The sequence below is a fragment of the Apodemus sylvaticus genome, chromosome 9, assembly GCF_947179515.1.
Source record: "Apodemus sylvaticus chromosome 9, mApoSyl1.1, whole genome shotgun sequence".
Taxonomy (NCBI): Eukaryota; Metazoa; Chordata; class Mammalia; order Rodentia; family Muridae; genus Apodemus; species Apodemus sylvaticus.
The window spans coordinates 41,475,331-41,502,451 of NC_067480.1; the positions used below are offsets into that span (position 1 = coordinate 41,475,331).

General features: G+C 44.6%; 1 protein-coding gene across 1 annotated transcript; it reads right to left on the reverse strand.

Moving 5' to 3' along the window:
• Positions 1-4,113: 4,113 nt before the first annotated feature.
• On the reverse strand, positions 4,114-26,571 carry Atic (5-aminoimidazole-4-carboxamide ribonucleotide formyltransferase/IMP cyclohydrolase). Its single transcript, XM_052192764.1, has 16 exons — positions 26,454-26,571; positions 26,085-26,211; positions 24,321-24,397; positions 22,665-22,731; positions 19,565-19,653; positions 19,033-19,184; positions 18,628-18,784; positions 15,056-15,181; positions 13,977-14,084; positions 13,145-13,230; positions 12,127-12,216; positions 10,422-10,550; positions 7,365-7,457; positions 6,680-6,862; positions 5,585-5,740; positions 4,114-4,975 (listed from the first exon to the last, which is right to left on the reverse strand). Exons 1-16 carry the CDS (start codon positions 26,470-26,472, stop codon positions 4,856-4,858), a joined length of 1,779 nt encoding a protein of 592 aa, XP_052048724.1. The 5' UTR covers positions 26,473-26,571; the 3' UTR covers positions 4,114-4,855.
• Positions 26,572-27,121: the final 550 nt, after the last annotated feature.

Sequence of the window (27,121 nt, forward strand, 5' to 3'; positions counted from 1 at the left end):
AGAATCCAGCTGAGATGAGCTTCCTTACAGACTGTGGGCCCAGACCCTGGGATGTCACTTGTTCGGCTTCTCCAACCCAACAGTAAGCAAGCTAACTGCAGTGCATCCATCAAAACGACAGAGTAGCTGGGTAAGTCCCATTGCTTAGGAGGTCGAAGCAGGAGTATTGTTATGAATCGCATGTTCTAGACTAAGCCTGGGCTTTGGCAAGAGAACCTGTCTTAAAAAACAAACTACAAAAACAAATCAACAACAACAACAAAAAATCACAGAATACTAAGTAAGTTGGCACACAATTGTAATTTCAAGACTTAGGAAGTCTGGGCAGGAGACTGTTGAGTTTGAGAACAGCCTGAACTTGGACTACATGGCCAAACTAGGCTACAAGACCATATCTTAAAAAACAGGACTGGAGATGGCGTCTGAGTTGGCAGAGTGCTAGTGTACATGTGTGAAGACACCCTGTGCTCAACCATTAATGCATAAAGTGGTGTGGTGATGCATGCTTGCACTCCTAGCACTAGGGAGGTAAGGTAGGGTCAGAAGCTCAAGTGATCATTAACTACATGGGGAACTGGAGGCCACCCTGGGTTACAGGGAAGACTCAGGTTTCCTCCACTACCATTCAAACCCATAGGAAGCACAGATCCAGGTGCTATTAAATAGCTGACATGGTGTGTGTGTGTCTGTCTGTCTGTCTGTCTGTCTGTCCTAACTTCTTCATTCTTCATTAAAGGGAGGATCTGGCTCAAGCCAGTCTTCATCTGAAGTTCCTGGAAGAAGGCAGCAGAGCTGGCCAGGGTGGGAAGCATAATCATAAGTGTAGTCAGTAAAGCAACTCAGCTTGATTTTGCTCAAAGATCTTCATTAAGAACATAAATATCAGCAGGGTGTAGAAGCCCATACCTGTAATCCCAGCACTGGGGACGAGAGGCAGGAAGATCCCACAGGTTGACCGTCAACCTGGTCAAAGTAGCCTTTGATCCTGGCATAAAAAGCTGCAAAGCAAACGAATGCAAAGAGCAGGTTCTGGCTGTAATGGCCCAGCCCGCCCAACTGCAAGACAAAGCAGAGATTCCCTGCAATGCCACAGTTGAACTGAGTCCAGTCAGTTGGACTGAGTTAGTTGAATAGTCAATCCCTTTGACTACTTTGATGCGAAAAGAATCACACCCTTCATGGTTAAGATTAAAAAAAAAAGGGGGGGTGGGGTTGGAGCGAAGGCTCAGCTGGAAAGGGCTCACACATTACCGCTCCTGCTGATGATCCAAGTCCAGTTTCCAGCATCGTTATCCAGTGGCTCTCAACTGCCTGCAACTCCAGCTCCAGCGAACCCCAGCACAGCAACACCTTGTCTTTCCAATGGCACTCTATTGCTTTTTCTTTTAAGGATCTCACTGTATAGCCCAACCTGGCCTCAGACTCCCTGTAATCCTCCTTCAGCTTCCCAAGTGCAGGGATGAGCGGTGTGGGCCACATAGCGTACTGCTGGTTTTCAAAGCAATACATTAAACCGATAACTCTACTTGGAATATATGCATCAAGTTTAAAAGGGCCTTCTCGGGTCATCAGAAATGTAGAACTCTTTTCCCCTGGTTCTCTCGCAGTGAGAACATCCATCAGGAAAGCCACTTAGTGTTTCCAGAGATCCTTAAGCCTTCACTGACTCACGTTGTCCAGTCCCCTGAGATCTGCCTTCAGCAAGCCAGATTGCCAAGGTGTAATTAAAAGACTTGGCTGGATTTAGGCTAGAGACAGACAATTGAGGATAACTCTGTTAAAACTAGTAAATGTTATCAGACTTTTAAAAGAAAGTAACAGCTTTGAAGTTTTAACTGTGCCTGGCCAAAGTTGATTTGCAATGAAATATGTTGTTTGGTATTTATATTGTTTTCAGCTCAAATGACCTAAGTGAATTATGTAAATTAGCCCACTATAACATCGCTGTAAGCCTGTAAGGCATACTTCCTAGGAAGGTGAGTGAAGAAATGGGGAGGTAGAAATCTCAAGTATAGGAAATGGCTTTTCCTAGTTAATTATATTTCCATGGAAAATTCTATTCCATCTCTAGCTGTATGAAACTCATTAAGGTGATTAAGAAACATCACATCAGCACACTTAAGCGCTGTAATTGCCTCCTATTCAGTAAGTTCCCATTACTGCAGTAGGGAAAGTGGCAGGCTACAATTTTTAAGTCTCTCTCAGGGATGCAGTTCAATTGTTTTTTTTTTTTTAAAGCATTGTTGGGACTTATGTTTGCAAAGATCTAAAGATTACCAGAGGCTAGCAAAGCAGGAGGATGACCTTGCAGACTCAAGTTCTTAAAGACTCTAGGACAGGGGTCCCAAGGCCACTCAGTAGGAAAGGGGACTGTTGTCAAATCTGATGATGCTAGTTCTATCCTTGGGACCCACAATGGAAGAGAGAACTGAGTCCTGGAGGCATCCTCTGACATCCATACACGTCATAGTGCACACCCGGAAACATACATACATACATACATATACACACACACCTTTAACAATTGTTGGCACTTTCCTTTGAAATATGAATTAATTTTATTTTCAACACTGCCCTACTCTATCTTCATTAATGATTCTACCTGAATTAGAAAAAAAAAATCCCCCATAAATTACAAATGAAGAGAATCTATCAGTAATGAAAGCACAGAAAGTGTTCTCCAGTTAACTGGGCAATGGGAAATTCCACTCCTCAGTGGAGCCAGGTCTGAGATATGAAGGCATGTTTTACATTTCCTCATACCCTCACTATTACTCTTCAGAAATAGTGGTTCACACCCGCAGGAGCCACATTTCTTCCCAAAGTAGCTCTTGAGAGGCTGCAGTCTGGGGTCCAGGTCAGCACTGTGCACTGGCATGGGTAGGCGAGTGGCCACTGCCGGCAACTGCACAGCCCGCAGGCTTCATCCGCTCGTGCACACAGGTCAAGGCTTCGACCAGTGAGCGCTTTGCGTCAGTGTTTGATGAATTCTCCGGTGTTGGGATTCCTTTTCATCTTTTTGGAAGAGCCTGACCTGATCCAGATGGAGCTCAACTGCCACGTCCCCTGCCCTAGCTTTCAAGTGCTAGAATTTGTGGCCTAGGCCACCATAGCCGGCAGGTCTTCTACGGACCAGCTGTGCTCATACACAGTGATATGTATGTCACTGTGAATGTCACAAGATGTCTCTAAAACATCTTGTTAAAAATTAAACTAATCCACCCCACGCCACCCCCCAGCACTGTTTTTATTTGTAACACGACTATGTGAAAGCTGGAATCCCCGTCGCCTCCCAGGTCTGAGGACACAGTAGTTTAAATGCTCAAAAGGGCAGTGGTTAGCATTATATATGTAAGCTCGATGAAGCAGGATAGGGTTAAGCAGATAAATGGTTCCCATTACAGTTTTATGCTCACCTTCAGCTAAGCTAAATAACTCCAGGAAGACAGCACATTTAATAATTTATGAGCCAAAAATCTGCATCTGCTATTTATTGCTACTAAAAATAAATTAAGAAGCACTGTGGCCACCAGTATGTATCTGTGTCTGTGAGTTGGGAATAAAGGAATTCCTTTGAGGCTCAGTTTACAGCTCAGAGTTAGTGTGGGTTTAGATCCCTAGAACGGCAACAGAACATCACCCACAAAACCTCTTTGTACAAATTAAGGCTCAGGTGCCTCAGAGGTGAAAGCTAAATGTGGGCAGAGACTAGAACAGCAGGTTCCATTTCTAGCGCATCTATCTCATTCACGAGGTCGGCAGTCAGCACGGGCATCCTCAGAGAGGCAGGGAATGTTGCTATAGCAGCAAGCAAGCCAAGAATCAAGGCTGAGGGACCTCTGCCCAGTGAAGCCACAACAGTTTACTAATTATGTAAATCCACTTAGTTTCAATGGGCCACCCCAAGAGTTGAAAGATCGGCCAATCACAGAAACAACTCAAAAGATGACTTTATTATAACATTTTCTGTTCTGGGTGTGGTGTACTAACTCCAGCACTCAGAGGTAGAGGAGGAGACGGGCGGATCTCTGAGAATTCCAGACCAGCCTCATTTACAAGTTCCAGGACAGGAAGAGCTACAGAAACCTTGTGCCAAAAAACAAAACAAGTAACCACAAAACAAAAAGCTTTAATATTTATTTAGAGGACTGGAGAGAAGGCAAAACTAACCTAAGGCTAACTGACCAAAGGTTACAGCTGACCACAGGCATCCTCTGTGTGAACAGTCAGGACTACAAACACTGGGACACAGATCCAGTTATGTCCTGTCTGGTTCAGGGAGGCACTCACATGCGCGCGCCCCCCCCCCCCCTTTTCTGCTCACTTTGGGTGAAAAGCTCTACATAGAACACCGGGTCCGTTGATAGGTTGGTACCACACAGGTGTACTAAAGTAGCTAACGGTTTTTAAGCAGTTCTGAGAAAAGAAGAGCAGTGTCAGCATTATCTAGATCCTGCTAAGGATCCAGCTCCCAGGGGATAATTGGCTGTTTGTGAGGAGGCAAACAGCCAGGTTCTGAGAGGCACGAAGAAAGAAAGGAGCCCTGGGGAGAGCAGTCCGCAGGGGACACGTGTCATCAGAAGGCAGCTTGGCTTCTCCTGGTTACCTGCACTTAGGTGTCTCACAGGGACTTTTCATGAAAGCTGGCTCCAGGAGGGAGGGATGCTTTCAGGTTTTGCAGAAACAAGCCTTGCACATGGTGTCTTAGGGGAGAGAGCTACACCTTTCAAATAAGTAAGACCCAATTACCTAAACCATAGATCCAAATATTAAGATACAAATGACTCTTTTTAAAAAGAGGTACTTTCAAGATCCCACACAATTATCTACGACCAGGAAACAATGTCAGCTAAGGTCAGTGGTGGAAGAGTCGGAGGTCTGTATGAGCCAGGACAATCCCCAGTTCCTCACACGCCTCGATCACAACCTTGTCAGCAGTAGATCCAGACGGAGCGACAATGTAGGCCACACCACTCTGTGGAGGAAAACCCCAAAACCAATGTTGACTTTCAAGGCACTACACATGCATACCTAGAAAAAACTAAAATTCCCTTCTAGAATGCATCAGTGGGAGAGAGGACTCAAAGGTTTAGAGCACTGGCTACTTTTCCAAAGAATCCAAGTTTGGTTCTTAGCACCCATGTAACACAGCACTCAACCATCTGTGACTCCAGTTCCAGGGCCCCTGACACCTCTTCTGGCCTCCTGGAGCACCAGGCAGGTGCACATACTACATAGTTACATACATGCATACATACATACATGCATACATGCAGATAAAACATATATCTTTAAAAATTATATAAGGTAACAAGGAAATAATCAGGCAAAGCAAGAGAATTTGGATTATGCCTATATCACATAGGAAAGTAAAATAATTCATTTGTATCAAATCAACATAGCTTTACTATGCAACCCTAAGAAGTTAAAACACAGGAAACACAATTTCGTTTTTGTGATGCTAGGAACTGAAACTGAGGCCAGGCATCGACTGGCCGAGTGCTATGCACACCCCTAGCCTCTAAGGGGCATCTGAAGTCATCTCTACAATTCTACATCCCAGCACACTCCAGTTCTCGCTTACCCTTTTAGCTCGGTCTACGTTATCCCTGAAAGGAAAGAAGGCATCGGAGCTGACAGACACGCCGCTGAGCTTGTCCACCCACTCCTTCTTCTCTGCCTCAGTGAGCAGCTCAGGAACCTCTTCGAACAGTGCCTTCCATTTCACCAGGTCTTCACCCTAGGGAGCCAGGGATGCAAAGTGAGCCCAGCACCATCTTTAGCTCCATCCCAGGAGAGCGCAATGCCAGCAGCCACTGGGGCATTCCCCTAGGGCTGCTCCCAAACAGCAGCACACTGAGGTTCCTACTTCCACAAGTTCTTTGATGCTTAAAAAATTTCATTAAGGAAAGGTCATTCTTAGATTGCTAAAGAGATTATATTGTACTTTTGTTTATCCCAAACCTACCATATTCCCAACTCTCAAAGTTAAATCTGTAACTTTATAGACCTTCAAACCATTTAAGACAATTCGTCATGTTCAATCTAGGAAATGGACAATAACTGATGTTTAACTACATGTACAACTATTGTGGGTATAAAGTTAGCTGTAGGCAAATCTAAACAATGCATAGTATTTACTACTATTTGGATGTTTGCTACCTCACAAGTTGGTACTGAAGTGTAACCCCCAGTGCAAAGGTAGTAAGGCCTTCTGCAGGCTGCAGCGGAGCATGCCAACAATCCTGCACTCAGAGCTGCAGTGCAGGTCAGTCTACACTAGAGCCACCAAACTAGACCAAAACTAGTACCAAAACCACACGCATCTACTAGCGGTTTTTGTAGGGGAAGGTCCCCTGTGCGGCTAAAGTCTAATACACTGCCAGCAGCAAGCCTCTGCTGACACTAGGAGATACTAGAAGGAGAAAAACAGTCCTTGCAGTGACAATATTATAACCTACAGGGGTAGCACAGGCCTACAAAATTAATCCAAATTCATTACCCAGTTAGCAAAAGTTGTGGTTTCAGAAAGGGTGCAGCAGCGATGCTGACTGGGATTAGGAAGATCCTTTAAGCGTTTAAGACTATTGAGGGTTTAGACAAATCTCTGGTAGGATGGTAAAAGACTGTCCTAAATGAGAGCACAACACGGTCCACCAGGAACCCAATCAGTCCATACCTCACCAATGGTGCCAGTCACATACTGATCAATGGCATTGGAGATCTCTGCTCTCTTCACCCCAGCTTTAAACTTCATGGAAAGCACTCGTGGGTGGTGTCGAAGCCACCAAGAGTTTGCCTTATCACCTGCGAGGCGTGTACAGTGTATCCGAGACTGCTGTCCTGCTCCGATGCCAATAACCTGAGAACACCGACATTTGTAATCAATGACACTTCTCCCAGCAACATTGCCTTTCCAAAGGGAGACAACAGTGAGGCTTCCATTCTGGGTGGCTTTGCTGGCTCTGGAGATCCTGCCCAAGGACCAGAGACTACAGCCTGTCAGGATTGTGACTAGAACTGACAATCATAGTAGCTGGCAACCATGAAAATACTGAAAGGCTCTTCTGAATCACACGCTAGTATCTCATTGGTCCCAACAGCAACCTGTGGGCTAGGCATGTGTGCATGTGCTCGGGAGTGTGTGGTGTAAACCAGTCTCTCTAACCCTACCCAAGGCAGCTCCCTCTAAGCAAGAACCAGTATAACCAAGTGCAGTACTCGGCTCTGGGCTAGTTTTTAAGTCTACCAAGGTGCTGAGTAAATACTGACACAGCAGGAAGAGAAATTTGGCAAATCTCCCTTTCCTGGCACCAAGGCAGGGTTTTTGCTAACTGTTCCTTCTGTCCTGACAGCTTGGTTACCTGCCCGTCCTTGGCATAGCACACGGAATTGGACTGAGTATACTTGACAGCAACGGTGGCGACAATGAGGTCTCTGAGCGCAGACTCCGGCAGCTGAAACAAACAGGATGGCTAAGTCTCAGCAGGTGTTGGAAATCTCTTGGTTTTAAGCTATGGACACAGTGTGACAGACCCGTGATACAGTTAGGTGTTTGGTTGATTTTAAGCTATGGCTACAGTGTGACAGACCTGTGATACAGGTAGGTCCCTCATGACAACCAGATGAACAATCACCCTGAATGCTGCCACACTTCACTCAAGACTGAACCATGTGAGCACACCTGTGACTGATGCAGTGTGCTCTCTGCAGAGTCCCATGTGCCACCCTCACACTGGCAACAACCATTCAGCAACATGATGCAAAACACTGTCTTATTTGAAAATGACAAATAATACTTTTTGGTCAGAATTTCTTTAACTGAGGAGATAAGATTCAGGAGCAGAACTAACATTAAGATTAATTTTTATATATGTTGTGTACTGCTATGATGTACATATAACCAGTGCTGTTCTGGAAAAGTCAAATGATAATATTTCTTGCTCTGCTGAGAACATTTTAAAAAGCTTTTTTTTTTTTTGGTTTTTTTGAGACAGGGTTTCTCCTGGCTGTCCTGGAATTCACTCTGTAGACCAGGCTGGCCTCGAACTCAGAAATCCACCTGCCTCTGCTTCCCAAGTGCTGGGATTACAGGCATGAGCCACCACACCCGGCTTTAAAAAGCTATTTAAAAACATTTTGCACCTGGTGGCGGCGATGCACACCTTTAATTCCAGCACTTAGCAGGCAGAACCAGGAGGATCTCTGTGAGTTCAAGGCTAGCCTGGTATACACATAGAAACAGCTTTGAAAAAAAAACAAAAAACAAATTTTGCGAACTCTAAAGCAATGAGTCTCTAAGAGCCCAAAATGTCACCTTTGGTACAAATCAGAAACGAGAACAATGAAGCAAGAGTGCACTGTAAGCAGGTAAGGTGCCAGCGACAGACAATCACACTGCTACATAAGTTACGACACGGGAGGCCTGCAGTCCCATAATCAGCACCCAGCGGCAGCCATGAAGGAAGGCCAGCCTTCCAGACAGAGAGAAGAACGAAGTTACGCTACTGCTTGTGAAACAACAGGTGTAACGAGGATAACCACAGTAGTAAACAATTAAACCACTCTCAGAAACACAGTTACCCTAGCGTGCCTGTGCTCCCTAGATATATGAAATCATGAATCGACAGTATGGATAACATGAAAGAAGAAAAAAACTGTATGGGAAGAAAGAGAAGGAAAGAGTGGGGAAGACTAAAATGGGGAGGAGAGAGAGAATATATGGTTAAATACAATATATACCGTATGTATGAAAATGTCCTTATGCTATACAGTATCATAAGTAATGAGTACATACAATGAAAAAGAAAAATAAAGAAGATAAACGTGGCTTCATCCAAATTAAGCTTATACTGTGCAAAAGAGAAATGAAGAAAGAATATAGAACTCAACAACTGCATGTGAACCCACACTTCTTAAAGCTCAAAATTCGAAGCTCAGTTTTAAAAGATGTTTAGTGGGGAGGGGGGCGGCAGGGGGGATGGGGGAGGACTGTGGGAGGGGGTGACCAGGAGGGGGCAGTGAGTGGGATGTAAAGTAAATGAGTAAAATAAACAAAACAGTTTACTAAAAATTATATTTTAAGTAAATATATTATTCTAATATTATATATTATTAGTAATATTACTAATATACTCTTGATCTTTTGTTTGAGCCATCAAGTACCAAAGACTCTGTAGAAAACTAGCCTCCCGAAAATCCACTTCAAATATACCTCTGGCACTCTTGAGTTGGATCAAAAATTATGAGAAATGCCTATGGGGTGGATGGGGGGACTCTCAACTGCAGCACTATTTTTGCTTTAAAAGGGGAAGCAGTCAGCTCTCTTTTGCGTTTCACTGTCGCTACAATGGCCTGTTGTGGAGCAGACCAGGGCCCGTCCAGAAGCACACAGAAAAGCCAGACCCACAGCAACGACCCTGAGAAAAATCAGGAAGAAACAATGAGCTCAACAGTGTAAACATTTCCCAAGGAGAGGGTGAGCGAGCCCAGCTGGACTTCAGAAGCCTGACTGTGGTGCGGGGTGATGCAAGGTTAGAGGACTGGAGAGGAAGGCCCGAGCAGATACTCCAGGCTTCTGTGGAATAGAGCTGACCATAGACAGACCACCCCTCACAAACACTGAAGCCGACATTTCAAATCCACTCAGTCCTTCACGAGGTGTGAGCCGTTGGCTTCACCTGCCTGTCGGGAGCATAATCATGTCTCTGGGCAGAAAAAAATGATCACAGACTCTCAAAACTATCAGCACAGCCAGTGCCCAGTACTAAGAAGTCCAGGCAAAATAGCAGGTAAACCAGGAACAATCCTTCAAAACCGAAGGCTCACTACCTCAGGGACTAAGGCCTGGGTCAGGCTGTGTTCAATCCCAAAACACACACACACACACACACACACACACACACACACACACACACACCACACCTATCTCTCATTCATTTCCCTATAACTTCAGACAGATTTAACTATTCTCTGTCCCAACTCTGTAATTTGTACAATACAGAGGATGGTCCTCTCCCATAATGTGCTGTGACTGAATCGAACATTGCATGTAGGCAATTCTCCCCAGATCATCATCCTAAGAACAGGCCTCTCCTACAGGGTGACAAAGGCACGACCTAAATATCCAAGGGGCAGGTCATACTTGGGTTGTCAGGTGGCTTTTCATTGAAGCAGAGCAACATTTATCAGTACAGAAAAACATCGGTGACCTAAGGCATACAGTTGCAGAAGACACGATCTTTTAAGCACATATACACACAAGCTTCTAATGTGCCAGGCATACCTGACAATTCAAACATGAGCTAGTTGCTTGCATATCTACCAATTACAAATATGGATGGACTCTAATAAAGGATAAGCTTGCATATACTGAAGACAGACATGCTATTTACTTTTAGTTTGGATACTTTCAAACTTACATCTTTATTCTTGGTGACAATATTGCTAAATAACGACTTGTCAACGACACCATTATTTCTCTTCTGGCTTAAACGAAGACCAAAGAGTGTTCGAACTTCATTTTCATCCGGTTTGTAGGACTGGTCCATCTGAGACACAAATTTTAAGAATTATAAGTATTATATCTAGTCCCAATTTTCCACACAAAAAAATTCTTGCTGGGTATGAAGATGCATGCATGTAGCCCCAGTTCCTGGAAGGATGTGGCAGGAAGACTGCAAGTAGAAACCAGGCTCAGTCACAGTGAAGTTCCAGGCCAGCCTGGGCTACACAGTCACACTGTGTCTCAGAAAACAAGCCCACACACTAGCACAGGGAAGACATCACTGTTGAGTTACACCCCTTTTCCTAACAGGAGCATGTGTACTGACATCACTCAGTATGGGCACAATACAATGTTACGCTAATCAAAGTTACCCTCTTTCAATCCTCTTCTATACTTGGTAGATAGAACAAACTCACTGAGGCACAACATTTACATTCTATTTTCCCTTTCTTCCTAAATTCTTTTAAAGAAATTTGGCCAATTTGAAATACAAGTTAAAAATGGGTTCTGGCCTAGTGGCATGCGACTCTCTAGCTAATCTGGGAAGGCTGGTGTAGGAGAACTAGAAGGCCAAGACCTGTGTTGGCTATGCAGTGAGTGACCTCAAGGCTAGCCTGGGCAACCCAGTGGTAGAGTTTCTGTACAGCATTTACAAGGTCCCCAGGTTCAAATCTCAGCACACTCTTGGTGATAATATTACTAAATGAATGAAATAAGTAAAATAACATAATACGGGAAAAATAAGAATTATAGCTTGTATCTCCCATGTGTGAGATCCTCAGTTGGTAAATGAGATGTAATGTTCATATAATTGCAAAGATGAAAAAAATAAAAACACCATGGCCATGAGGACAGTGAGCTTGATCTCCACCCTGTACAGGGGCAGCACAAAGTTACCAATATCTATAGCCTGTGACCCAGCTCTGTTTCTCTCAGATCTTAGGTAAGTTACAGAAAGGCCTGGGACAGGTTTGCAAGGTGTGAAGCAGGGTAAGCGAGTGTAAGAAACAGAACAAGTGCAGGTGAACGCCCTGGTGGAGTGTGCCCTGACTATTTCTGGAAGGGCAAAGAAGAAATTTAGAGTAGTCACTTTAAAGGGTAACAGTGGCAGTGGAACAGGCAGGAGGGTTTCTACAACATAACAGCCACATCTGAACAAGAAAGCATGTAAATAAAAATAAAAAATAAAGTTAACAACAGCAAGACACTTAGGGCCCCAAGCGCCTGTGTAAAAGGGGTAAGACTAAGACTAAGGAGTCAGACAGGGCGAGGCGGTGCACGCCCGCAATCAGAGCCTTGAGATTAATGGAGGCAGGTGTACCTCCGGGGTCTCGGGCAGTCAGAGGCTCCGTCATAGTAAGACCTGTCTCATAAACAGGAAGAACAGAAGAGTCTGATGCGCTGCTGTAAGGATCTAATCCCAGCATTTGCAAAGCTGTGAGCTTGAGGCCACCTCGAGCCTCACAGTAAAGACAAGACCAGGGAGAAAAGGACAGAGACAACTACAAAAAAAGAGGCATAAATTTGAAGGCTGTCTCCATAAGAAAGAGATACAAAAGGAAAGAATACAAAATAAATCCAAAGACTAAATCACCACCTAACTTTGGAACTGCACCGACCTGAAGAACACAGTAGTTTCCATTTTTCTTTTTAGAAAGTATTTTCAAGGCTTCTTCTTCATATCCTGGGGCAACAATGCCATCTGACACCTGTAAATACATTAAATTAAATTCTTATTTTTAGAAATCAGAGAACAACTCTGTAAGATACAGCAATAATTAGCTGTCCTAAGAACTGTTCCAGAACTATCAACAGAAAATGCTAACATTTAAACTCAAGAAACAAAAACAAACAAAAAACCTCAAAAAAACTAGTAGGTAGACTCAGAATTATTCTTTAGAGCTATTTTGTAAGCTATCCTATCATAATTTTCTGTGGTCAATCTTATTTTTAACTAACAACAAATAGAAGATTTTCTCTAATAAAATCTTATTTTTCCGCTCTTTGGCTCATGAAGTGGGGCTGAGGCCTGCACCAGAGAGCACACTCCGGTCTGGCTCAGAGAAGACAAAGCAAGAAAATAAGACCCCAGATTTGTCGTCTTGCAACTAGAGATTGTCTCAGTGACAGCCACCTGCGAGTGTCACACCAGCCAGTGACAGGCATGGTTGGGATGGCGGAATGGCTTAAGACCATAGAAAGAATCACTAAAGTAACCCAACAGCACCCTGCTGCAGACCCCTTTCCTCTCTGAGCTCCTTGTCTCCTTCTGCCTGCCACACTGTGGTGAGATGCGAGGCTGGTGCTAACTGATTGAGGTTAGTTCACCGGAGTGCTGCATGCTTCCTCCGCCCCAGGCATTCAACCCTCTCAGGATTATCAGCACACTTTAACAACTTGGACATTTTGCACACCCACCAGAGGACTGAAAGAATTAAACACAGAATACCCCCACATCAAGACAAACACCCATCTGAAACCTTACATCTCAAAATCAACACAAAGTCAAGGACTTGTGTTGTACACGTCTCAGGTCCTACATGGTAAACAGCTGCACAAACACTACCACTGCAGGCTGTGGTTCCAATGAAGCCAGGGGCAGGCCGTATGGATCAAGAGACCTGAACTTCTACTCACTTCTCTGGAGATAATTTTTGCTGTTGGGACATCACAAATGTCAGATAATGCAACAAAATCACCAAATGAAGACATCCTATCAGCTCCTGTAAATGAAAGGTAAAGGGATTCGCCATAAAGCAACCTTGCACAGAAAAACCCACATGACCAAATCTAGTATTTCCTTTCAGATCCTTCCAGGTTCATAGACATGAGGGCGCGTAGCATGCGCGCCCCCCCAAGCTGTTCCTACAACATGGGCAGGTATATTATACACGGGATGTGGAAAACAAAACATACTTTCTCTAAAGCTAACCTCATCACACAGAACTATCAGTCAAATCACCGTAAGAAAGGATTTCTTTTACCATCTAAATTAGCACTTAGCTATAGATAAGCATCAGCCACTGAGAATAAGCAAGTCACGTGGCCTCTATCCAGTCTGTATTTATAGACCTGGGAGGCAGGACCCAGCACAAGGTACAGTTTCTGCCTATGTCTTTAATAAACTGTAGCGTTTTCTCAAAACTCTTCATGAACTAGTATCTGCTGGTCATTATACAAGAATCTTATATTTCTGAGTATATAAAATTTAAGTCAAATCAAACTTAATGGTTAGAATAACTATGCAACTTTTTCTGATAAAAATGCATTTAAGTACCTAATACAAAATAAAATGTATCAATCTCATTTGTTACCACATATTACATTAAATACTAACATGTACTTTTGTGAATATACTCATCTTAAGTATTAATTTAAAACAATCAAAGAGAAACTTAAATCCTAAAAGACTATAGTACTATTTTATTCTATTGCTTTTTCCTCTAAATGTCAAAATCTCTTATCTGACCTCTTGCTCTGGCGTATGCAATGGCCAGGGGCGTGAGGGTCGGGTAGAGGTCATAGACCATGCAGACTCTGGCCTCATCCTCACTGAGTGGAACCCCAACAGCAGCACCTGGCAAAGAAAATGAGAAAGTAGGGTGGCAATGGCGGGCAGGAACAACAGTGACTGAGCACCCTCACTCACCAAGGTAAAACTCTGACTGGGCACCCCTCACCACCATGCACACAAGCAACTGTTTAAAAGCACAAGCAATAAACCTAAAACCTCAAATTGCTACTTTTCAATATTCACACCAAAATATTTTGAAGGGCAGTGGTAAAACATGAAGACTGGGTTCAATTCCCAGCACCACAAAGTAAACAAAAGAAAGCATAACAATTTTAAAAATATATATTTTTAAAGATATAGCCTATATTTTTCAAACAAAGGTGGAATATTTTCTTGTACTTGTGCCAAATTAAACGAAAACTACTCGGTGAGGTAATTCAACACCAAACCCCACCTGTGGGGGCAGCGGCCTCTTCTCCCGCCGGGGAAGCAGAGCCCTCCCTGCAGACGGAGCGCACTCCCCTCTCTGTGTGCCTGGCACACACACGTTTATTTCTATTCACTGCACTGTAGCGCCCATCAATTAACAACAATGGCACGTGAGCCTGCAGGCAGCCTTGTGACATTATGATTATAGAAATGTATGTGGGCTTAAGGACTCGAGAGCATAAGCACGAATGTCTCATGCAATAGAAACAGGAGCAGAGGTTCCATGAGCACTCCCCGTATGTTTACTAAGGTACAACTCCAAAACGGAACAGCACTTCTCTGGTTTTATGAGGTTTTGTCACTTCACTGTCATTCTTAAACTTTTCAGAATGACACCCCAAGTGCCAACAGCACAACTGCTCTATCTCCTGACACTGTCACATAATCATGTGTATATGGATGTTACCAAGGTTTCTGTGACTATGTTGACACTACCTACCATCAATGGGCTTGCCAAGCGGCCGAGGCCATCTGGGACTGTCTAACTGGCCTCAGAACCCCGTAAGCCTCGCGTACACTGGGGCACTCCAGAAGGCTCCCCTCACCTGCTGGGCTAACGTGCTTGAATGAAGCCGCGGCTGGAATCCCCACTGCTCCCCTCAGTTCTGTCACCAGCTGCCAGGCGTTCAAAGCATCACACAAGTTTATGAATCCTGGGGCTCCGTTGAGAACTACACACGAAAGCACACATACACATTAACACATAGGTTCGGAAAGGCCACGTATATGTGTCCCTTAAACATAACATGTATAGGCTATTTATACAACTTGCATGTGATTCTAGGCAAAAGTCACGAAAGTACTCAAAGGCTGGAGGTAGGGTACACCTTTATTCCCAGCAATGGGAAGGCAGAAGCAGGTGGACCTCTAGGAGTTCAAGACCAGTCTGGTCTACAGACTGAGTTCTAGGATAGCTAGGGCGACATAATGAGATCAAGAACCATTTCCCCCATGCCCCCCCCCCCCAGAAAAACTAATCAAGATGTAAACAGGTATCTGCAAACACATCAGTAGCCCAACTTCAAAAGGAGCACAACACTTGGGTCATCTTCAAAGACGTGCACCCCCACGTCCCCCCACCTCACCCCACCCCTGCAGAGTAGAAATACAACAGTAAGAGACTACTCAACGATGACAAGACCAGGTACCAGCTACATCCATGTGAATACATCAAATATTTATGAAAAGTACAGTGACAGTCTGTCATGAGTCATAAACCTTTTCAACTAAAACAAAAATAAACAAAGCTTATCAACTGCATTACAAGTTAAAGTGCCATGGACAGGAGAGACGGAAACAGTGGTGTCTTCATCTTTTACAGAGGATACAATAGAAGCGGCAGGCCGGGCATGGCGGTGCTTGCATTTAACCCCAGCAGTCAGAAGGCAGAGGCAGGTGAGTCTCCCAAGTTCAAAGCCAGTCTGGACTGCAGAGAGTTCCATGACAACACAGAAAACTATTATCCAAAGGACAGATAGAATGGTGTCATCTCAACACTCGGGGATGAAAGAGATCCTGAGATCCTGCCTAAAACAAGTTCCCCAACAGAAAGACCACCACAGCATATCCCCACGGAGCTAAGACAGGAAGTCGGTGGGAGCATTAACTGAGATACCTCATGAGGCTCCCAGCAAGCAAAGCAGACCAGAGAAGATTAGCTCAGCTCTCTTCTCCAGCTCTGCCTCTGTGGGTAGCTTGTTGAATTGTGAGTGGGAAGGTGAGCAGAGGAACGGTTTTGTCTAAACACCTCCCAGAATACTGGTTCCCCTCACATCACATTCTCAGAGGTGCTAATAACTGGTCAGACGTAACAGAAAGCACTACAGAGAGTGCTTCATCTATTAGACAAGCCAAACAGGCACCATCTCACTTCCAGTCAGAAGAAAGCAAAAGACAAAACAAAGAGAAAAATCAAACATACACACAATTCCATCTTTATTCTTTGCTTTAGCTTTGTTCTAGACAAGCAGGTGTGCTACCAAACATTCAAACCACACAAAACCGCAAAAATACTTTTTCTGTTGTAAAAATAAGTGTCCAGAAGTCCTGACTGAGTCTCTTATAAAAGCTGCTGTGTACATGCCTGGGACATCCTCTACCACAAGCAAACAACACTTTACCTTTCATAAGAATGAGACGCCCAGACACATAAGGAAAAATGAACTCACACTGTCTTCCAGTGTTGAGGGTAGAAAACAGAGCTTCCCAGAGTGCAGGTGATACTCTGAAATTCTTATAAAAATGCAAACTGTAGACTTGAGATGCAACAGAAGTTTTTGCATCGTGGGCTGTCACCCTAATGGGAGAACTTGAGTAAAACTGGGTGACAAAGGAGGCCCAGCTATGCTGGCCAGAGGTGCTGAGACTCAAAAAAAGATAGCCAGGACCACAAAGAGCACAAAGAAGGGATTCTGGGTGCTCAATGCCAAGGCCCTAGAGCAGAAGCTGCCCTGTGCGGGGAGCAGAGCTGAGGAGTGGTGGGTGAGTTAGCAGGAATGGAGACTTCAAGGCAAGCACCCGATGGAGCAAGGAGGCCAGAGAAGAGTCCTAAGGGGGAGGCATCACTGGAAGACACTGCTGAGACTACTCTGCTGTGTGGAACAGAAAGCCTGAGGGCGGAGGCAGAAGTAACCTAGAGTAGTCAGGGAGTCTCTGGGGAGACTCTGCGACTCGTGTACTGTCAGGCACAGAATGTCCCCGTGGCAGAGTAGTGAGAGAAGTGCACATCCCTGGGTGGGAGGGTAAGAGGAGAGACTCCATAATCCTCAAACTTCCTACCCTGCTCTCCTCAGCCCCCTGGGCTGAGACAGGAAGAAAAGAAACCAACAGGGGAACAGCTGCTCCCCAACAGCAAGCCATGGCCAGGGCTGCCTTGGGCGTGAATGAGGCTGTCCTGGGTAGCAGCATGCGCTGACCCTGTCAGTTCTAGGGCTCCACACCCAGAGTCCTTTCCTGACTCCTCTCAGGGGAACAAAACAGGGCAAAACACTGAAAATATCTCTATTATAGTTACAAAATGTCATGTATCAATTCCCTTTGAGGTAAAACGCTATCTATTTTGGACACAGGACTTCAAAAGGGAGGTGAAAGAGCTGACCCTGGGGTGAAGCCCAGGAAGTCCCTGAAGTCAACCGGATTCACTAGGTCACCATGGAAGCCGTACAGACTGCTAAGACCTTCTCAGACTAGTAGAGCTGCCTGCAGGCTGTGCAGTGTGCTCGGGGTTGTCCCAGCTTTGGGAGCTGTCATTTCCGCTCCTATAAATTAGCTCTCACCAATATTCCTGTGAACAATCACAGTAAGCCCCAGTGGATCACCAGGTTTGACTTCGGTGGTATCTGTACTCTGACCTGTCACTGGCCCCTTCTCTGGAGTGAGTAGATATGTTCCAATTTCCCCAGGGACAGTGTCACACAGCATAAGCAACAGTTTTAATTCTCAATACCCATCACCGTCACTTCTCTTTTAAATGAAAAAAAAAAAAAAAGGTTCTGTTTTGTGCATGTGTGTGGGGTAGAGGCACGAATATGGACAACTCTGACCCAGACTGAACTCCTGTCATCCCGCCAGCACAGCAAGCGCCTCTGCCTCTGAATGACCACTCTGGCTCTTCAGTGTTAGTTTTTCCCCTTCCTTTCTCCCTCATGCTCCAGCTCTGCTCACTCTGGGCCCTGCTTCAGTGTTCGTTAACTTCACACTTCTATGTTGGCCCACAACTGGCCTTTTAGGCCCAACAAGGAAATCACTTCTTAGAACATCTGTCAAACAGAGAGTGGCTCTCAAGCCACTAAACTGGTTTCCTCTGCTGTTTTCTTCACGGATTCAACTTCCAATCATAGACGCACCACAGGGTTGCTCTGCTCCCCTTCAGGGCATCTGAGCAGCTCCACCCTTAAGTATCCCAGTTTGTCGTCTCTAACATGAGCTTTGCCTACCACCCGGACCTGTGGTTTGCCAGGCAGTGCAGCTGCTGCACCACTGACACTTTCTGTGCACCCTGATTCTGGATGGTTCTAAGGCCTGCTAAGTAATTTACTTCTACGTTCTGAACAGGAGTAACTTCAGATACGACAAAGAAAGCCAGGTGCCTACACAGCGCGTGAGTCTCATACTTTACCTGTGATTGGAAGCTTGGGCTTCAGCGTGTAGAGCTGTGCAGGGGTCTGATGCGGGTTCATCCCATACCTCAAGGGCATCTGAGAAATTCCTTTACTGTACTGTTTCCTGAAGTAATCTGAAATTGCTTCATCATATTGAGCGGTATGAGTGAATGCCTACAAAAAGTTGTATTTTGTGAGATATTAGGAACGCTTCCCAAGAACGCCTTTGGGTACAGCCTTAGCCGCTAGCCCCCAACACATCCCAATTAACATTTTTCCTAATATTTGTTTTCTCTGTTTAATGAAAGGATAGAAGGCCCAAGCAGAGCGTGGGAAGCCGACATAGTAGAACGGAGTGGCTCTTGACTGACGCACTTGGACTACAGGGACATCGCTTCACAGCCCGACAGAAGTGCACCCACCTTCAAGGCCAAGTGGCGCCTGGTCTCCAGGGAGGTGTCCTTACTATCAGAGCTCTGCATCTCTGCAGCCACCGCCACATAGTCCTCCGGCTCACACACGACTGTCACTCGTGCGTGGTTTTTGGCTGCAGCTCTCAGTAAGGTCACACCACCTTTGAAGGACGAAATATGGTATTTTTCTTTGGCATTTTGCTATCAGTTGAAGAACTCTCTTTCAAATAAAGCAACTGTGAATAACACTTCTACCTTAATTTATGCCTTAAAAAAAAGGGGAAAATAGCCCATCTACCCACCCCCATACACAAAAGTAGCTTATAAAATATTTTCTAAGATGGGAGTGGTGACACACAACATTGGAGACTGAGGCAGGAGGATTACTACAAGTGGAGTTCAAGACCAGTTTGGGCAATGTAGCAAACCCCTGTCTCAGAGACATGAAACAAAACCAGAACACTCAATAATAAAAATAAAAGCAAAAATCAAGGGAATGTAATCTCCACCCATCTGTTTTGAAATGTTTCTTTCACCTTACCAATATCAATCTGTTCAACAGCTGCCTCAACAGTTACATCTGGAGAAGCCACAGTCTTCACGAAGGGGTACAGGTTACAGACAACAACTCTGACAATCGGAGAAAATTAGCTCTCATTAAACCTGAAGCGCCATCAGTTACAACTATTTAGGAAACATGCTACTACAGACGTGATCAAAGCTGTGAGGCTCGAGAACACAAACTGCAAGCCTGACAGTTTCAACTTCTTGTCCTAAAGTCTTGTCTTTATGTGTACGAGGAGTTGCCTGCATGCGTGTGGACATGCACACAATGCCCATGGAAGCAGAAGAGCATCCACAGAAGTCACGAAGAAACTGCTGTGAGCAGCTGGAACCTACACCTGGTCCTCTACACGAAGAGCAGCAGGTGCTCCCAACGCTGAGCCACTCGTCCAGCCGCACCACTTTGAAATTCTTAGAAGTTACATTAAGAAGTGTGGAGGCTCAGAGCACAGAGTAGGCAGGCACATGCTCCGGACACGGTGCACACACATCCTCCTCCCTCGCCCTCCTGTGAGGCTGATGTTGGCCAGTCTTAGCTAACTATTACTCCCCAGGCCAACCCTCAGGCATGATGCTTGGTCAGCCTTAGATAACTATCACTATTAGATCATTCAAATTTCAAGTTTTGGTTTTTGGCCCAGAGTGGTAGCAAAGCCAGCATTCAGAGAATGTGGAGTTTGAGGTTAACCTGGGCTACATAGTTAGACCCCCCCCCCCACCTCAAAACAAAATATTTTAAGCAGAAATCAAAATTGTAACAGTACAGAAAAAAATCTCATTTTACACAGTGATGTTTACCTAGGACACAGACATTTCCACTATTTTCCCAAGAGATTGTACACATAATGGAAACACTTAACATTCTAGAGGTAAATACTTGGTTTGTTTTCAGAGAGGTCATAAATATCCACCCCAGGACCACAGTATAGGCCCTGCTGGTGAAAACCAGTACAACAAAAGAGGTGAGGACCTCTCAGTCCACTGGATTAGGCTCATTATCCTGATTCCAACACTGGAAACACATCACAAGAAAACGATCAAGCTGCTGTTTCTAATGTAAGCCAACACAAAAGCTGTCTTGTAAGTCTAACCCAGAAAATAAAAAAATTACATACCACAGCCAAGTAGGACATCGTCCCAGCAAGGTAGGCTAACTTAGTATCTAAAGATTAGGGGCTGGCGAGATGGCTCAGGAAATCAGGGTGATCCCCAGAAGCCACATGGTGGAAAGAGAGAACAAACCCCTGTGGGCTGTCCTCCCAGCGCCACAAGCCACCACATGTTTGCCTCATAAATAAAGATCTTTAAAAAAAAGTTGCAATATTAACAGAAGACAAAAGCCACAGGATTACTTGATGCACAAAGTGTGAAAAATTCTGTATTTATCTATAATTTTAAAAAACACATCAATAAATTCAGAATTGTAAGGTACCTCAACATGATAAAATATAATAAAATCTAACATCATGTTTATTGATATCTTAAAACCAATATTTTTCCTAAGATTCAGAAATAAGAATACTTACTATTCACCCTTTCTAGTCAATATTTTGCTGTGTTTCAACCAAAGAAATATATAAAGGAAACTAAACAAAGGCATCAAAATTGGATACATGCGAAATGGTGTTCATATAGAGAAAGTCCCAAGCTGTTAAGAAGAAAACCTATCAGCCTTAATGAATGAGTCCAGCAAGGCTGCAGGATGTATGATCAATACACAAAAATCAATTGTAATAATACACATTAGCAAACAATAATCAGGATGGGAAATTAAGAAAGCAATGCAGAAATGACAGTATTAAGGCCAATCAAATACTGAAAACTAAATTGCAAAAGTACCAAACTGACACTGAAAAATACAAAACAATAGAGAGGAAATAAAGGATGCTTCTCAGAAGGAAAGGAATCTCACACCCATGAGTTGGAAGACTTTTGCTGCTGAGATGACAATTACTCCCCATGTATATACTGACTCTGTGCAAGTCCCACAGCCTTTCCCAAGTGCTGCACAGGAGTCCTACAGGCAGGCGTCCCTGAATGCCTCAGCAATCTTGCATAAGCAAAACAGACTGGGAGACCCAGGACTCTCCACTTCAGCCTGTACTCCAGATCTACCTCAATGGTGCAGTGGATAGCCAGAGACCAAGGATGCCTGAAGCACAGTGGAGAAACGAGCAGCCTCTGAGGATGATGCTGGGACAGGGGACAGCCCTGTACCTCGACCTCTGTCCCACACCTCTGCAAACCTACACCTTAACTCAGTCAACAGAGCTGGGTGTAAAATGGTACAGTCTGGTAACCCCAGCATTTGGGGAGTTAAGGCAGGAAGGTGGGGAACCAGAGGCTAGTTCAGCCACACATGGAAAGTTTGCCTAAATACAAACAAGCAAGTCTAATTACAAACAACAAAATCCCCAGCAAAATGCCCTTCACCACCATTATGAGGGGCTTTAGGTGTGACATCAAAAGCTCAAGCTACAAGAGAAACTAGACATCAACAAAATCATCAAAACTCAAGTTAGTCGAATCACCGCTGAGAAGGAAACAACCACACAACCCAAGAGTCACTAGGAATGAGTAAACCCCTAAGACTGGGCACTGCTGAGTCCAGGGGCTCCTGTTGGGGAAGTACAGATAGCAGACAAGAATGTGCTGACAATGAATGTAGTGATGTTTTCACAACTTTTTGAATGTAAGCATCAAACTGCAGCTTTTTAATAGGCTGAATTGTATAATACATAAACCACACCTCAATAAAGCTGCTGTCTATGTTTAAAGGACACAATATCTTTGTGGGTTGTACGCAGCGAAATTTAAATCTTAACTTTTGAAAAACAAAGACTGGGCCAAGGGTCCAACTCGGTGGTGGGAAGTTTACTCTAAATTAACAATTAGCAATGCCAAGGTTGTTTTTAACTTAAGTTACATAGTTTGGAAATACGAATCTGGGGAAATTAAAATACTCATACATAACAAATATTACATAGAAGATGCGAAAAAAGTGTTTTTATAGAGAGGTCAGAAGAAGACATCAGGTTTTAGTCATCTTTGGTGTTTAATGCTTTCAAAACAGTTACCTTATAAGGTTGAAATCCAGTCTGGCCATGTCAGCACTGTCTTCTGGAATATTGCGCGCCAAGATCCCTAATGCAACAAAGTGAAAGGACATGCTAAAGTCGGAAATGTGGGCAGTCCACACGGCAGCACCCATCCCTCACAAGGCAAATCCTAATATTCTTTTTTTTTTCTGAGACAGGATCTCACTATAGAGTGCTGGTAGCCTCCAACTCAAGAGATCTACCTGCTTCTTTCTGTTTCCCGAGCGCTGGGATGAAAGGCACACGCTACCACATAAAAGACAGGGCCTTACTATATTGACCAGGATGGTCTCAAACTCCTGAGCTCAAACGACCCTCCGGTCACAGCATTCTAAGTATTAGGATTACCAAGAACCTAATATTCTTAAAGAACATTACACACGGTTGAAGAGCTCTGAATAAAAACAACAAATAAACAAAAAAGAATTAAGACATTTAACAATATACACAGTAACACAGGCCTACACTCCAAGCTCAGTCAAGGTAGGATAGCAGGTTGGACAGCAAGCCTGAAGTGTGTTAAGACGTTATTTCATTAAAATAACAACAAACAGCTGGGCGTGGTGGTGTATGCTTTTAATCCTAGCACTCAGGAGGCAGAGACAGGCAGATCTCCGTGAGTTTGAGGTCATCCTGGTCTACAGAATTCCAGGACAGCCAAGGCTACATACACAGAGAAACCCTACTTCCACAAACAAAGAGCAACAACAAAACCACCTTTTCCCTCAATACTTAATTCTCACTGAGCCTCGTGCCCCGTATTTCTGATCCCAGTATTAAGAGGCTAAGATTTCCAGACTAGCATATACTACACAGTGGATTCTACGGCTAGTCTGGCCTCAGAGTGACTCTCAAAAAGCCAAAATGACCTAATTCCTTTTCCTTATGCAAAGCAAAACCCCAAACCCAAAAAACTGTAAAAGGATTTTTTACATAACCTCTGCCAGTCTTCCAATCTACATTTTCATAAGCTATACCTCATGGCCTGACTGATAAGCCTTAGCTTTTCAGTCTTTTCCCTTTCTTTTCCTGTTTTTCATTTATGTGCATGCTTGTTTGGCAAGTCTATCTGTATGTGTACCCATGCCCAGTGCCCAAGGTCAAAAGAATTTGATCCCCTGCAAGCGGGTTTTGATCCCCAGAGGGTTTTGAACCGGAATGTAGGTACGAGGAACTGAACCTGGGTCCTCTGCTAAGGCCCAGCCATCTCTCCAGCACTAGCTTTCTGGCCTTTTTCACAGGTTTTATTGCACCCTGCAATGCAGATATACCCTTCTGAGGCTATTACTGCTCAGAGGGTTTGCTACACTAGGCAAACGAACAGAAGTCACATTCTTTTGAGAAAGTGTTACAGTGTAACACTGTATTCCAGACAGAAGTGACCCTCAGACTGTACACAGAAACAATGCAATCTAGATTATCTAAACTAGTTAATAGGTCAAGATCAAAAGCAATGGAGGAAAACAATCTCAACTTGTCCTGTAGTGAGGAGTCAGATTTTTAAGGGATCAATGGGAGAAGTATACTTTTTAAAATCTTTTTTGGGGCTTATGATTTATTTCTTCCTGTATCTTTTGAAACTGTGAACTAAAATATATGCTATAAACTGAAGGTTTATAACCTTCAACCACTTACCAGCATGGACGGCAGGATGCAAGGTTTTCACACGCCCCCCTAACATTTCAGGGAACCCCGTTAGCTCAGACACATCTCTGAAAACAGAGTAATGAAACAGTTACCTAATTATCACTTTCCAGAATTTAAAGCATCTCCCACCAAGTCTACAAGAGATTTTTTTCAAGTCCAACTTAAGCAAAACTTTAGAATTTTTCACTAGGCTGGATTTCCTCAATTTTATTCATACACTGCAAAATGTTATATTTCCTAAAGAATATGTTTGGAAAATCAATTAGGCATTAAAGCACTGACTTTATAATGTCCAGACACTTAATAACCTGTAATTATGAAATTCAAGGGCAGTGGTGGCTTATGCCCTTAACCCCCATCACTCAGGTGGCAGAGGCAGGAGGATCTCTGAGAGTTCAAGGCCAGCCTGGTCTACAGATAAAGTTCCAGGACAGCAGGGCTACATAGGGAAACCATGTCCTGAAAAACCAAAAGCAAACAAACAAAACAAAGAAATAAATTCTACTGAGAATCATCTATAGAGAATTTAACAACAAACACATTAAAAATATCTTTGGACTGGAAGGATGGCTCAGTGTACAAAGTTTGTCTCTCATCCACAAGGACCTGTATAAATAAACTAAAACACTCGCACTTTAATAGGACATAGTTCTAATTTTTAAAAGATATCCACAACCCAACTCACTCAAGGAAGATGAGGCAGGAGGATCACAAGTTCAAAGCCAGCCTGGCCACCCTACAGAGACCCTGGCTCTAAGTTTTCAAAGTTTCTGAAGCAAAAAAATAAGAAATGAGCTAGGGATATGGTTTGATAGTGGACTAGAGACTGGGGTCAGTCTTCCATACCACCAAAAGAATATGAATAAAAAGACCTAACGGGGCAAGCAAACATTGGCCAGTGGCATGGAAGTATGAATGGCCATCTGAGAAATATTTAAACTAGGTGATACACAATGGAAAAATTCCTCATATTTCATCTGAAATGTCACAGCCAACAATGGCCCACCCTAACCAGTCCCACAATAACTCAACTGCACCTCACAGAAGCCTACTTGGCTGCTGTTCCTGACACTCCTGAGTCCCATAAGTTACAAGGGAATCCACTGAAAACATTTATTCAATAAGTAAAGGCATTCTTGCTGTCTGAAGCTGTCAAATGTACAGCTCCTATGTATGTACTGCTCACACAGACAAGAGTTATGAAGAGGTGAATAATTTACCTCTACAGGGATTCTTCACAAACCAAGAATTATTGTGGCAGCAAAGACAGGCAGGTCTTATACAGGTGTGTGAACTTAACTATCTTGAGGTCTTTTTTCCTTCCCTACCTTCCAGTCCTTCAGGATCATCTCCTGACATCTCTTGTCAAACCCTTCCCACTGTTAGTCAAGGGATGAGCATGTGAGTGAGGTACTGATTTGTACTTTCTGAAGGATGCTATGGAAGAGTCAGATATAAACCTTCAAAGATGTTACAGTCTGAGCAACCAGTTAGAGCCTGAACATCTGTATTTATTCTACATAACAAATGGCCCACCTAAGTTAATTTGCTTGAAAACAGTGGCTGGGTGCTAGGGTTCTAAAGCTCAAGGTTCCCTACTTCTAACCCAACGTCTACCTGTGAGTTCCTTTTCCACTGCGTTATGGGGAGGTGTTTTTGTCAGTGCCTGGATTATATGGCTTTCTGGTGAATATGGTCACAACATTTTTCTCCCTGGACTCACCTTTAACACTACCAACACTACTGCCTTACCTGACTGCCAGGCCAGCATCCCTGATCGCTTTTGCTGTGCCTCCGGAAGCGACCAGACTCAAACCAAGAGACGCGAGATTTCTGGCAAATTCCACGAGGCCAGTTTTGTCAGACACACTGAACAGGGCTGAAAGAGAAGGCATTTCTCATTACTCGCGGCCTCTGGCACCGCGTTCTCCCGGGTCTGGGGAGGGAAGGGGACTCATGCGACTGCAGGCCTAGGGCCCAGCACTGAGGGCACGCAGCCTGCAGGCCCGGCCCGGCCCGGCCCGGCCCGGGGCCTCCCCAGCTCGGCCAGAGGCTTGCTGCATGGACGGGTGGCGGGGATGGTGCAAGCAGGAGCCCTGTGATGCATCGCGAGGGCCTCACCAAGCTGGGAGGGAGCCATGCTGCGCCGGGTCGCGGAGTCAGGAGACGGACAGGCCACGTGCGTAGGCTGGCAGGCCGGACCCCGCGGTTCAGGAAGCGGTGGGCGGGGCGTGTTGACCCCACGTGACCCCGAGGTCCCGCCCCCTCCTCCAGTGAGCTGCAGCCTAGGGCGGAAGGCGCCGCTGGGCGGGGCTGCAGCGAACGCCGGAGCCCGGGACCTGTTGCCGCGGGGTTCTCTTTCCGAACCCAGATCTGGGCGTGGGGACCGGTTGCTCGCGGGTGTCTGGGGTGCTGCTGAGGTCCACGGGAGGTGGGGCCGCGGCCGCTAGAGCACCGATTGGGGGAAACTAGCCAGAAAAATAAACAGACTATGTTGGACGATGTCAGAAAGGATTGTTGGATTCTACTAATCTCTCCTTTTTACAAGTCTGGGAAACAAGCGCGAGACCTACGCGTGAAGTCATTGCCTCCACAGTCCACAGTTGAGAGCCCCCCAAAATAAAATGGCCATCATTTGAAGTTTTTTATACCCCATTATAAAGTGGCCTGGAATTTACATCAAGATCACCATCTTGCAAATCTATAAAATGCTCTTTTCCTTCCAGCCCGAGTGGCAGAAGTAAAGGTTGCAAGACTTCATTTATTGAAAACAGGAATAGCAAAATTGA

Bases quoted from the DNA above. Each gene is read 5' to 3' on its own strand.
- Atic (XM_052192764.1), bottom strand. The intron at 19,185-19,564 runs GTAAGGTGAAAG...CGTCCTTCAAAG, and splicing joins TGTTGAACAGATTGATATTG to GTGGTGTGACCTTACTGAGA. The intron at 18,785-19,032 runs GTGGGTGCACTT...AACTTTTTGTAG, and splicing joins GGCGCCACTTGGCCTTGAAG to GCATTCACTCATACCGCTCA.